At 39.1% G+C, this 13,838-nt stretch overlaps 1 protein-coding gene across 1 annotated transcript in view; it reads left to right on the top strand.

Moving 5' to 3' along the window:
• Nucleotides 1-13,838, top strand: part of CCBE1 (collagen and calcium binding EGF domains 1) — a 380,199-nt gene that overhangs the window by 334,120 nt on the left and 32,241 nt on the right. The window contains exons 4-5 of the mRNA XM_001373826.4: nucleotides 10,058-10,192; nucleotides 12,688-12,825. Of these exons, the coding sequence (XP_001373863.1) occupies nucleotides 10,058-10,192; nucleotides 12,688-12,825 (273 nt within the window). The remainder of the gene's footprint in view (nucleotides 1-10,057; nucleotides 10,193-12,687; nucleotides 12,826-13,838) is intronic.

Below are 13,838 nucleotides of genomic sequence, written 5' to 3'. Positions count from 1 at the left end.
TCATTCTCCTCAATCTCACTTATCACCTTAACCAGTCATTTGCCATATCTTGTCATGTCTACTTTCAAAACCTAGAATATTTCTCTTTGTCCACTCATATATATAAAAAACTAGCAGTTCAATCCCTCTTCACCTTTCACCTGGATTAATGCCATCCCCTTCTACTTGGTCTCTTCTGCCTCATGTCTTTCTGCACTCCAATCTTCCTTTATGCAGCTTCCAAAGAGATCTGTAAAGAGTGTAGTTTGGTCCATGTTACTCCCTTTTCTTCCACACAAAATTCCAGTGGTTCATTATTACTTGAAGGATTAAATTAAAAAGCTTTTGTCTGAAATTTAAATGATGTAAATAATTTAAATAAATAAAAATATATTTTAGGGAAAAAGAAGCTCTTCTCAAGAACTGCTAGTTGCAAATCAAAGCATACTATCTTTCATATTAGTTTATTTGTGGGGTTTTTTGTTTTTAGATGAGTATTATAACAATGACTAATATAGCAGTGTATTTTTCCATGATAATACATGTATAATTCAGATCAAATTGCTTACTATCTCTGAGGGAGGGAGACAATTTGGATCTTGATAATTTTGGAAAATACATGTTGAAAATTGTCATTACATGTAATTGGTAAAATAAAACATCTTCAAATAAAAATATATAGATATTAGAAAAAAGAAACTCTTCACAATTTGAACCCTTCTTATAATTCCAGTCTTCTTACAGCTTATTTCATATTCTTTATAAATCAACCATACTGCCCAACTTTCTGTGCCTCCCACATAATGCTCCATCTCCCAGATCTTTTTCTTTGTATTGGCTTCTTCTCCTTGCTTAAAATGCTTTCCCTTCTCTTAGAATTCCTGGCTGCCTTCAACACTCACATCTCGTATACCGGCTATTAGAGCCTTTCCCTCCAAGATTACTTTCCATCTACTCTGGATGAGTTTTTATGTGTATATACATTGTCTCCCCATTAAACTCCTTGAGGGCAGGGATTGTTTGTTTTTTTTTCATTTTGGTATATCCCCATTTAGCATAAAGCTTGGGACAAAAGGTGTGTTTTGAAAATTCTGGTTTATTGATTATTTCTAGGTTCTCTGTTGTCTTCCAGTGATCTTTTTAAAATGTTTATCCACTGCCAAACAGTTTTATTTACAATTAATGTCTCGTAGCATATTTGAAATTTGGCAAGGCAAATTTCCCTTAATTTTCTATAGTTCCTTTGATATTATCACTCACCAATTAATTTTAATGGCTTTATCTAATCCTATAAAATAACCCTTTGGTATTTTCATTTTGTCCATTAATTAATTTGAGAAGTACTGAAGTTTTCACTATACTATCTTTTTTTTAAAAACCCTTACTTTTTCTTTTAGAATTGATACTAGGCATTGTCTCCCAGGCAGAAGAACAGTAACAGCTAGGCAACTGGGGTTTTTTGAGGAGTGTACCTTTTAAGTTGAGTCCAGCAGGAGAGTTCCTTAGCTCTGTCCTGTTATTAGATTTGGTTTTCAATCCCCTAGGAGCATTTGATTTTTAATCCGTGAGGAAGGGTTTTCAGAGGTCTGAACTTTCACTGCCTCTACACTGCCAACTTGACTCCACCTCCCCCCATTTGTATACTTCTTGAATTTCTGTTACAATCCTTGACATTTCAGTAACTTTTTACATGGACCACTTTCTCCTCCCTTGGCTTCTGTATCACTACATTCTCTTGATTTTCCTCTCACTTCTCTGACTATTCTTTCTCCATCTCATTAAGTGAATTTCCTTCTTCTCTCTGCCTTTCCTTTTAAATGTCTCTATCCCCTAAAGTTTTGGCTTGTACCCTCTTTTATTTTCTCTATATTTTCTCCCAGAAGAATCTGTGGTTCAGTTTTAAAAGTGCTGGGCCTGGAGTCAAAAAGACCAAAGTTCAAATTCAGCCTCAGATACTTCCTAGTTCTGTGACTTGGAGCAAGTCACTTTGCCTGGCAAAAGGATCCACTGGATCCACTGAAGAAGGAAATGGCAAACCACCCCAAGTTCCTTACCATGATAATCCCATGTATAGCTATGGTCTATGGGGTAACAGTCACACATGACTAAGCAACTGAAGAAACATAACTTTCTCCTTCAGTCATCTCATCCATTTCCATGGATTCCACTTAAAATGTCCGTGCAGAGGGGAGGAAAAGAAAATGATCTTTGTTTCCAGTGAATAATGCTTGGAAATGACCAAATAAAATAATGTTTAAAATTTAAAAAAAAAGAAAGACTGTAAAAAAATAAAAAATAAATAAAAAATAAAATGTCCGTGCATATGATTGCCAGATATTAACTCTAATCCTGACCTCTTCCCATAGTTTTCTAATCTTATGTTTGCTGCTTCTCACTGCATATCTTTATATGGACTTTCCACAAATTCCTCAAACAATTCCATATTTCTAAAACTTAATTCATTATTCCGTCCCATCCCAAATCTACCCTTTTCCCTGACTTTTGTTTCTGCTAATGGTGCTATCACTCAGAGTTTCAGGCTCAAATTTAAACTCATCTTTGACTTCTTTCTTTTTCCTTTTTCCACATGTGAAAATAGGTCAACAAGACCTGTGAATCTTTCCTCTGGTGAGTTTCTCTCTTTCCACTCCGACAAATGGCCTCACTTTTCTCCCTGATTTCTTGCAGTTCTCACTGTTTCAACTGCCTCCCCTCTCCAATTTGGCTTCCATATAAGTGATATGCTGAAATCAAAGACCTGTCGTTCCCTGGTGAAGAATGTCCTTACTGGGAGCCAATAAGGTCCAAGGGTTTCAGGACCAAATATAAACTTCTCAGAATTTTCAAACTATTCACAATCTGGCCCTAACTTACCTTTCCAGACTTATAGATGGCTCCTGACATACTGCCTTTCTTGTTGTTTGCTCATAGCCCTCCATCTCCTTTCCCCATCCTTTTTTTTTTCTGGCTGGCCCTCAGACCTGAAATATGTTCCCTCCTTACCTTCACTTAAAATCTTCATTCTCATTAGGTCATTTTAGTCTCATCTGACTTTTTGTGACCCCATTTGAGGTTTTTTTGGCAAAGATACTTGAGTGGTTTGCCATTTCCTTCTAAAGCTCACTTTATAAATGAAGAAGCTGAGGCAAACAGGGTTAATGACTTGCCCAGGACCACACAGCTAGTAAGTGTTTGAGGCTGGACTGGAACTCAGGTCTTCCTGATTCCATGCCTGGTGCTCTACCCAGTGTGCCAGCTAGCTGAATCATTTTAAAATCACTAGTTGCCTACAAAAGTTAATTTAATGGGCAATTGGATGGCTAGGCAGATTGAGAACCTGGCCTAGAGATGTGAGGTCCTAGGTTTGAATCTGGCCTCAGACACTTCCTAGCTGTGTGACCCTGGGAAAGTCACTTAACCCCCATTGCCTAGTCCTTACTGTTCTTCTACCTTGGAATCAATACACAGTATTGATTCTAAGACAGAAGGTAGGGGTTTAAAAAAAAAAAAAAGGTCAATTTAGATACTACCTCCCATCTAGGGCCTGTCCCTGATGCTGGGAGTTATTAGTGTCTTCCCTCCCCCCCCAAAAAAAATTAATTTGTATTCATTTTTTACATATTCTTGATATACTTTTAAATGTACATATGGGCTCACACTGTAAAATTTAAGTTCCTTGGCATCAAGGAATATTTCATTTTTGCCTTTGTGTCCCTAGAGCCTTGCACTTACTAAATGCTTGTTGTTTAGACAAATGCTGTTGATTGATAGACTAGGTGTGGCTACATTGCTTTCAGCTACAACCAAAAGATTTAGCTCTCTTCTTTCTGGGAGAAACTACCTAGAGGCTGCATAACCGAAATCACTCTGGTCCCTATTAGTAAACTTCATACGTTAGGACTTCGACTACAAAATGTGCAACTGGTGCCACTTGAAAGAATGGTGATGATGATGATGACAAAAAATGGAAGCAAGAGAAGAAAATAGCAGCAGCTTATTTCATTGTTGCTACTGCCTTCCATGCTGTTGTTCTTCAGTAAAAGTTGGGTTGGAAATGGAAGAATAAAGAGCAGTGACCAAATCTTTAGGTCCAAGAATTCTTTCCACACTATCCACTACCATCTCCTCAAAAGAAAAGGGACACAATGAACATTTGTATAGGACAATAGAGTGGCTTATTCCAAACTCATCAATAATGTTTTTCACTGTGTTGAAAGCACTGGAAAGAAGTCACATTAGATGAGGTGGTAGAAAATGTCCAAATTTAGCCAAGTTAAGCATCCAAGGTTATTTCCTTTCTTACAGGAATCTACACAATTGGGATTCAGCCCCTTGAATTTCTCTACTTATCCTGTGTCCCAGTCTTTTTTCTGTCTTCTAGTCCAATAAAAAACATTCATTCCCTATTAGCATTCATATGTAGTGAGGTATTCGATTGGAGCACATCTCCCGGATTTGGGAAGGGAGTTGGGATACTTCTGGTGATGTGCTCAAAGAAAAAAATTCAAATCAGAAGAAGCAGCCAGAGATTTAAAATCTAGTTCCAGGCTATCAAGACAAAAATAAATGGATTCTCGCTGTCGTGTGTATGGAGCCTCCATTTCTACTGGAGGAGAAGAAAATGGGGCAATGGGAAAGGGACAAAGTCCTCCTCACCATTTGGAAATCAAGAAAGAGCTAGCTCTTTGCCCCAACAAAAAGGCTGCCTCAAAAAAGACCAGAAGCCATCTCTCTTTACTCCTTAGGAACCTATGGGTGACTTTCTGGCCCAGTCACCAGTTTTCTTCGGCATAGTTCCCTGATCATAGACTAGAGCAAACCAATTAGGAAGCTCTGCTCTCATTTACCCTCTTGAGGGGGACCAGAGCACACAGCCATGAAATATGATGCCAACAAATGTCTAGATTCAAGGATCCATCCATTCCTCCATGCATGAATTCCATTTAAATAATTTAGCCTGTTTTCCTTCCTCTAAATCCTTGGCATGCTCATAGCTTTTACTCACACATCATAAAGAATCATGCCTTAGTGTACACATTAAGGAACTATGATATTATGGGTGGGGGCAAATTACAAATCATTATAATCTTATAGGATTATAGATCTAGGACTGAACGGAACTTTCATGATTCTTCATTCTAACTCCTTTATTTTATAGCAAAGTAAAAGCTAAAGCCTAGGAAAGTTGAGTGACTTGCCCAAGGAGTAAGTGGCAGAGCCCAGACTCAAGCACCAATCTAATTCCAAAGGCAATTTTTTAACCATACCATGTTGCCTCCAAATTAATAGACTTTGAGAGTTACCTGAAGCACAGAAAGGTAAACAGGATTTGAACTCATAACTTCCTAACTTCAACATTAGCATTGCATCCACTATGATGCCTTAATAGATAAGTGGATGGAAACCCCAGTCATCTGGGCTCTCTCCTTCTTGTTTCAACAATGATCGAGATGGCATAGGAGTGATCATCACAACCACAATCAAGCTAAGTGTTCTTTATTCTCTCCTCCCTGGAAGATGCTAACTGGTGACCACAACTGGTGGCACAGAGTCATGGGAAGTAATGCATGGTTGTTGCAAATAGTTAGAGCTCCATAGAATAAGAAAGAACACTGGATAAAGAGAAATCACAGAACTTTGTCCATATGGCAGTGATACTTAGAGTCAGGTGTGCCTGACCCAGACCAAAGGAATCTCACCAATTCACTCTAGAAGCTCCATGGTGACCCTCTTCTGGAATCAGACTGTAAAGCTCCTGGTACCTCTTTTAGAATGGGTACTCATTCATCTGAACCTACGGCTGTGAGAAACAAGATCACACTCAGGAAATTCCTAGTCCATAGTTCAGGGGGCTCATAAATTGAGATCTTAAAGGTCATTTAGTTCAACGCCTTCATTTTATAGATAAGGAAACTGAGGCCCAGAGAAGTTAAGTGACTTGCTCAGTATCACCAAGGTAATAAGTGGCTAAGATAGAATTTGAACCCAGGTCCTTTGACTCCATGGTCAGTACTTTTGTACCACCCTGCCCGATCTCAAGATCATCTTCAGTTGTTAGCAAGAGCCTCTCTTCCTGTGACGTAGCTGACAGCCCACCCATATTACCTTCACCATGTAGCAGAATGAAGCCAGACCCAGAGCTTCCAAGAACAGTTTGTCTGTCAGCACCTATAGGGTAGTACAATGATTAATGAGATATTGGACATGAGTCTGGAGTAAATTGTTCATATTTAGCACCTGGGTGAGAGCCAAGCAAAAACCCAGTCGCTGTAAATTCATGAATACTGAGAGACATGCTAACTCTCTCAGGCCATTAGAACAGCTGCTCAGAGTAATATAACTCTGCAGGCCAGGGCTAACTGAATTCACTATCCATGCTATCTCTTCCTTAGCCCCGTGTCTTTACCCTAGCCTACCCAAAAGCCATTAGCTCTCTACAAGCATCCCAACACTTTTGTATTTTTTTTCTTTCCTCTGTCAAACTTGTGCCTTTACTCCAAGACAAAGATTCTTGGCTAACCCCAGCTTTCAGATTAAAAATGGAAAAACATAGGAGCGGCTAGGTGATTGAATGGATAGAGGGCCAGTTGTAGAATTGGGGGGTCCTGAATTCAAATCTGGCCTCAGACACTTCCCAGCTGGGTGACCCTGGGCAAGTCACTTAACCCCCATTGCCTAGCCCTTACCACTCTTCTGCCTTGGCACCAATACACAGTATTGATTCCAAGATGGAAGCTAAAGGATTTTTCATGGAAAATGTGACCCACAACACAGTCCTGGTCCTCCTTGAGGTCCCTGTGATCAGAAACAATGAGACAGAAGTGTGATGTAGTACAGAAGAAAAAGCACTTGGGCTCTTGGCAGTAGGGATGGAGGAGGATGCCATACATATGCAGTAAGTCATGGCTTGGCTGCTTAATCCAGTATATGAAGGGAACAAGGCCATTAAACAATTAGGGAGTACAGTGGATGGAGTATTGAATTTGGAGTCAAGAAGACCTGATTTCAAATCTTCTCTCAGCTGCTTATTAGCCATAGGACCAGGGCAAATACTTAACCTCTCTCAGGCTCTGTTTTCTCCTAAGTCAAATGGGGGTAACGATAGTCCCTATATGCCAGCGTTGTTATGAGGATCAAGTGTGATAACATACAAAAAATGCCTTGTCGACCTTAGAAGTGCTATATTTCATGATAGCATGTGTTAATATTAATTATCATTATATTAGTTATGTTATGTTATGTTATATTATATTATGTTATGTTATATTATATTATATTATGTTATGTTATGTTATATTATTTTATGTTATGTTATATTATATTATATTATATTATATTATATTATATTATATTATATTATATTATATTATATTATATTATATTATATTATATTATATTATATTGTATTGTATTTATCATATCATATCATATCATATCATATTACATTATTACATTCTATACTATATTAAATTGCTTACCATCTCAGGGACAGGAGCAGGGAGGGAAGGAGAGAATTTGAATTGCAAAATGTCAGGAAGCAAATGTTTAAAATTGTCTTTACGTGCAATTGGGGGGGAATGAAATAAAATAAAATGGTACTGGAGGAAAAAGTGCTATAAAATGATAGCTATTATTAATAACTGTTCCATTCCCATCTTGTGGTACTCACTGTTTACTCATCAGTTTAGAAACTACCAAGGCTTGTCTGGCACAAAAACTACTTTAATTTTTTTTAAACTAGCAGTCTTCAAAAATGTGCCAGCCACTTTACTGAAGAAGTCTTCCATTCTTAGCCCTCGGAACACATAGCAGGTCTTCCAGAGGAGACTAGGATTGGGAAAGGTGAGGAATTTAAAGCACAAGGAACCGCAGAGGTCGTCTGGCTCACCTGTCACTCCCCTATTTTACAGATGTGAGGAAATTGATACACAGATAGTTCAAGGCAAGACATTTATATAAGATAATACAAGTGACATGTCTCAGAGGCAATATTTGAACACAAGTCGTCTGATTTCAAAGCCAGTATTTTTTCCACTGAATAATGTTCCTTCCCACCACCATACGATGAAAATCTCAGTATTGTTCTCTCTCCATGTGTCCAGGAGAAGCACACCAGTGAATTTTGTAGTTTATGGATAGTCCAGAGAATGAGACCATTTATGGCAAAGGAAGGATAGGCCCTGGTGGTACTCTGATTGTAAGATGGAAAAAGCCTGCCCCTCTGGCCATCAGTACCCAGAAAAGTATCCAGTCTCCTTATCCAGGAAGGAGCCTTCTGTTGTTCAGAATTTAAATAAGTATGATTTCCACTGGGATGTGGAAGCATTATAGTCTGTCAGAAAAAAATAAATCTGAACTTTCATGTGTGAATTTAAGCAAATAACTCCCAAGCCAGGGCTTGAGATCCCTCCTCAGTAAATGAGGGTATTGAACCAGCTGACCTCTAAGATCCTGCCCAGCTCTGTGTCTCTGGTCTAGCTTTGGAATCTTTTGGTCTACCCCTGGAAACTGTATAAGGCAGTGCCAGGGTCCAGAATTGCCAGTGAATTATTAGAAATATGCAAAGTTAGGTAGAATATTATATAATGAATTATATTTTACAATGTGCCAGTGCCAAGTGGCACCACCAATTCAGATTAGATTTCACTTCCTCCTGCTTCCTAAATTAAGTTTTTCATTTCCTCTTCCTAAATTAGAACAAGACTGGGAAAACAATCTACAACAGTGGTCTCTAAACATTTTTAAATCATATATCCCTATCAGTTAAAGAAAATGAATACATATTCCCAATATTTACTTATTTATAAATTGTGTATGCATTTGTGCAATTAGATAGAGTCCTGGGCCTTAAGTCAGGAAGATTCTTCTTTCTGGTTTCAAATCTGACCTCAGACACTAGCTGTGTGACTCTAGGAAAATTATTTAACCTTTTTTGCTTCAATTTATTCATCTAGAAAATGAGCTGGAGAAGCTGACTAACAATTCCAGTTTCTGTGCCAAGTAAATCTGAAATGGGATCACAAAGAATTGGATAGAATAGAAACAACTGAACAAATACATAAATTTATGTGTGCTTGCTTACTACTGCCCTAATAATTTTGTCCATTATAAAAAGTGCACAAGATTGATGTATAAAATGAGATAAAGTATAAGATGAAATAACATTTGATTCCAGAGTCAATAGGGAGCCACTGAAGTTTATAGAGTAGAAAAGTGGAGCCATCAGAATTGTGCTTTAGGAATATCATTTTGGCAGTGGTTGGAGAATGGAGTGAATTGGAATGGGAAGAGATCTAAAAACAGGGAGACCAACCAGAAGGATGACCAATAGCAGTGATATTATGACCTAAATGAAGGCTGTGGCTTAGTGAATAGAGAATAGAGGGATGGGCCCTACAGAGTGTCCTGTGCTAAAATGGGTACATTCAGATGAGAGGGTCTGAGGGGAAAGAAAATAGTCAGACCTGTGGTGCAGATTGTAACCCATCCATTCTTGCTCCTTCTTGCTCGTTTGTCCCACTCAAAATGAAAAAGAGGGAAGTAGGGCTCTTATTTAGCAGTCACTGCCCCAAAAGCCAAGGGTGTGTTCTGAGGGGTGCCTGCTGCAGCCAAGAAGTGAGTTTCCCAGTAACACCTTTACAACTGCTTCTGTGGGTAGCCAAGTGTCATTTAAATTATAACTATCCTGGGGGGCAACTCCTGGGGCAGAAGAGGAGAGGTTGCAAACTTGCATATTAATGAGAGGGAACTAACTGGTAAAATATTGGTTTATAATCGTAATTATAGCTGTTGTAGAGATAAGTCCCATGATTAGCTATCAAGGAAGGGTAAGGGATCCATCTTCCCAACCCTCTGATTGGTTCATCCCATTACCCATTGGCTGGTCCCATTAAGTCAAGACCTTACCTCCTTTGAGTCAAATCACAGTATTCCAGCGTATTTGTCACCTCCATTTTGGAGACCACTGCTGTAGACAGTCTGTCCTCCATTTAATCAAATATTCTCAAAACATCCCAATCCCTGTGGTTGCAGGATTGCTAGTGATAATGATCTTGTATATTGTTTGTCCATCTTTCAGATTATGACGTGTGTTCCGAGGCTCCTTGTGAACAGCAGTGCACAGATAACTTCGGTCGAGTTCTATGTACCTGCTATCCAGGGTACCGATACGACCGAGAGAGACACAGAAACAAAGTGAAGCCTTACTGCTTAGGTACGTTGGCTAACCCCTTGGGTTTGCCACTCTCGAGCCATTTGTTTCACCTTCTTGGGCTTTTCCATGGGTCAAACACTTTTCTGCAAGGTATCTCAAGATGAAGAATTGGTACTAACTAACTTTAGACTCCTCTCCCTAAGTCCTCATCTCCGCTGGATGGCATCTCCCTAGGAAGTATACTAGTTGTGACTGTTATTTGTGATTACGGAAAACACCCACTCTGCCTCCTAGACTACTTCCAGGAAAATTCCATGTGTACAGCTGATACCATTTAACTATCAATAACAAATAAACAGAGCGTGGAAGAAAAAGAAACAACACATTCATTATGAAGTTGAAAATAGATGATAAAGAAAGTTTTGAGCCAAAGAATCAATAAAAACAAGCTTGCCCTTAGATTAGCTGTCAACTTACATGTGGCAGGCAGCTTGGAAGCAAGGGAAAGGAAGCTAAGGGGGCCAACATCCTGGGCTGTGACTGAAAAAATTAAATCACCATCTTGTCCTCCCACTGTCGCACAAACCTATCCACAGACTAAATGCCAGCGAAATCATTTGTTGGCTCCGTGAGTTTCTTTGGCAAGCTAGTTTGTGATTAGCTATACAGGAAAATGGGGAAAATAACTAGAGAACCCGGACTCAAGTCGCGTCATTGTTACATATGATCAGTGTGACGTTCAGTGTGTAAATCCCTTCGACTCTCTGCTTCTTCATCTACAAAATGAGGGACTGGATCATTTTTAGTCCCTTTTAACACTAAGTCTATGATTCTTTGAAGCTGTGGTCCTAGCAGTGGCGAACCAAGCTGGAAAAGAAGCCATTTCACGGTGTAACCGACCGTGATTAAACCTGGCTTTGCCCCCTAAGAGCTTGCTCGATTCGGTGAAGGAGACTCTACAGCATTAGCCTGTGATTCCTTCTGCATTGGGGAGAACCAGATCCTGTGAGGTGGGCAATAAATTCCAAGCACGGGGCTTTTTAGTTTTTCGTTTTCAGCCTGTCTTTCTCTATCTCGATCCCTTCTTCTTGATTCTTATTACTCCGGGAATCTGAAAACCCTTAGGCTTGTTTTTGGCTGCTGCAGTCTTTATTTTGACATCACCAATATGTCAAAGGCTCAGGCAGTGCCATACTCAGTTGGCAGCTGGAGGCAGGGAGGGTAGAGATCAGTTTAAAATGCTGGAGGACTGCCACTAAATGTAAAACTATGAAATCACAATGTCCCTTAGCCTGCATTTGCAAAGGATGAAGGACAGGCATCCAGCCCATGAAACTTCCTCTTTTGGTGTTTTGGGGTTGGGTTTTTTTTTTTTTTGCCACTACCTACAGCCACTGGAAGATGGGGAGGGGGCCTTTGGCAGCACATCAAGAAAGCTGCCGGAACATGCCTCAGACTTGGATGTCATTAGCTTCCTAGAGTGCACCCAGGCTCAGCCTGTCCAACACATGTGCACTGTCTAAAGCCCCAATATTATTGCTTCTGTCTGCTGGCACCTGGTGTTATTCAGACTGTATACGTGAAGCTTATTCAAGGATCCTCTCTTCCCCACCTCCTCTGCCACCTTCCCATGAGTTGAAAACATTTCCTTTCTCCATATTTCAGCAAGGGAGTAAATCTGATGTGAATAGATGACCTGGCTTGTAGAACCCTGTTGACTCATTTTCAAGGCTTATAAGGAACTTGTTAGTCCAGAGAGGGGGGATTTTCAGGCTTAGGGTCACTGATGGGCCACATTTGACAGAGAGAGCACTCTACAAGGAAGTCCCAATGGTTCTTAAATTCTTTTTTAGTGACAATGATATTTACCAGCTATGTTACTCATTTTTTTTTATTGAAAAAGAGGTTCTAGATTATCTTAGCCCCTTTGCTAATTCAACTCCACATCAGTAAAGGAAGTCATTAAAAAGTCCTCAACTTCCCCTGGACATTTGAAAAATAAAAATTGTGCCAACTGAATTACAAATAATGATAGTAAGCAGATGTTACATTTGTTTGTCATTATACTTACATTCTAAATGTCTTCCCAACGAGGCCAAAAAGGAGTGATTAAAATAGATATTATTATCTAGTCTTATAGATGGAAAAATTGATAAGTAAGAAAGTTACATGGATAGGCATATGTCATAAGCTAGCTAGTAGCAGAAACAGTCCTGGAGCACAATCCTTTTTGATGTCTCTACAGTGAAGGATGTTGAAATAAGTTTCTTTTCATAGAAGGAGCATATTTCTAGTTTTCTATTTTATACCCCATTAATATGTGAACTCCTTGAAGGCAAGAATATCTTTTGTGTATCTCTAGCACTTAGTATAGCCTCTGGCAAATAGTAAGCCCTTGATAAATTTTTGTTTGTTAATTGAATGATTGATTATCCAGAATGAGGTTGTATAAAGAATATCATCTAAACAGAACACTCAACCCACCATAGACGATTCTAGTGGAAGCCTGATTTCTAAAGCTCTCTAAGTATCCCTGGACATTGTTCCAAATTTAGATATTGATGAGTGTGCCACCAGCAATGAGACACTCTGCTCTCAGATCTGCATCAACACCTTGGGCAGTTACCGTTGTGAATGTCGAGAGGGCTATATCCGAGAAGAAGATGGGAGGACGTGTACCAAAGGAGATAAAGGTGAGCACCACATAGTTTGAGATATAATTGAGCTTGATGTTATCTCCAGCTCATCCACTGAAATAAAGACAGGCAAAGGAACCTGAAATAAAATTGGCAATGGTATGGGGTATATGAGAGGACGGAAGAAAAAGTAAGATATAAATTTGAAAATGTCCATAAAATGGGAATTAATAACTCATATTTGCATTAAAACTGATAAAACATTTCACATACATTATCTCATTTGAGCCTTACAACAACCTTGTGAGATAAATATCGCAAATAATATTGTTGTTGTTCAGTCATTTCAGTTGTATTTGACTCTTTCTGACCCTATTTGAGGTTTTCTTGGCAAATACACAGAAGTGATTTGCCATTTCCTTCTCTGGCCCATTTTGCAGATGAGGAAACTAGGGCACAGGGATAGTGTCTGAGACCAGATTTGAACTCAGGTGTTTCTGATTCCAGGTCAGGCACTTTATTCATGCACCATCTAGCTGTATTTTTGCAGCTTTTTCCCTCTTATACATATTATTATCCCAATTTTACAGATGATATAACTCAGGCTTTGGGAATTTGTGACTTGCCCAGAATCACATAACTTGTATCAAGTAGGATTCAAACTCAGATCTTCTAACTTCTAGTTCAATATCCTATCTACTAAACTAGACTGCTTCTTAAAATCAGAATTCAGAACCATAATCGTTCTTATGAGATTTATAACTTCTGAGACACACAAATAAGAATTGGAAGAATAATGACCTTCAAAAACTGAACAGTCATATCCTTCTCCCACAACAGAGTGTATGGGGGAGGGGAATACAAGGAAAAAGGGAGATGAGAGGGAGGGGAGCAGTATTTCTAGTAGCCAGAGTAAGTGAATTGGGAGGGGAACCTCAAATGAAAAGGTTTTGGGAAAATGATATCTACAAAAATACATAGGAAGAGGGGCAGCTGGGAAGTACAATGGATAAAGCACCCAGCCTGGAGTTGGAAGGACCTAGGTTCAAATCTGGCCTCAGTCACTTCCT

Source organism: Monodelphis domestica, chromosome 3 (assembly GCF_027887165.1).
Source record: "Monodelphis domestica isolate mMonDom1 chromosome 3, mMonDom1.pri, whole genome shotgun sequence".
Taxonomy (NCBI): Eukaryota; Metazoa; Chordata; class Mammalia; order Didelphimorphia; family Didelphidae; genus Monodelphis; species Monodelphis domestica.
Note: the sequence above shows the minus strand (reverse complement) of the source record. Positions and strands in the feature narration are given on the sequence as shown.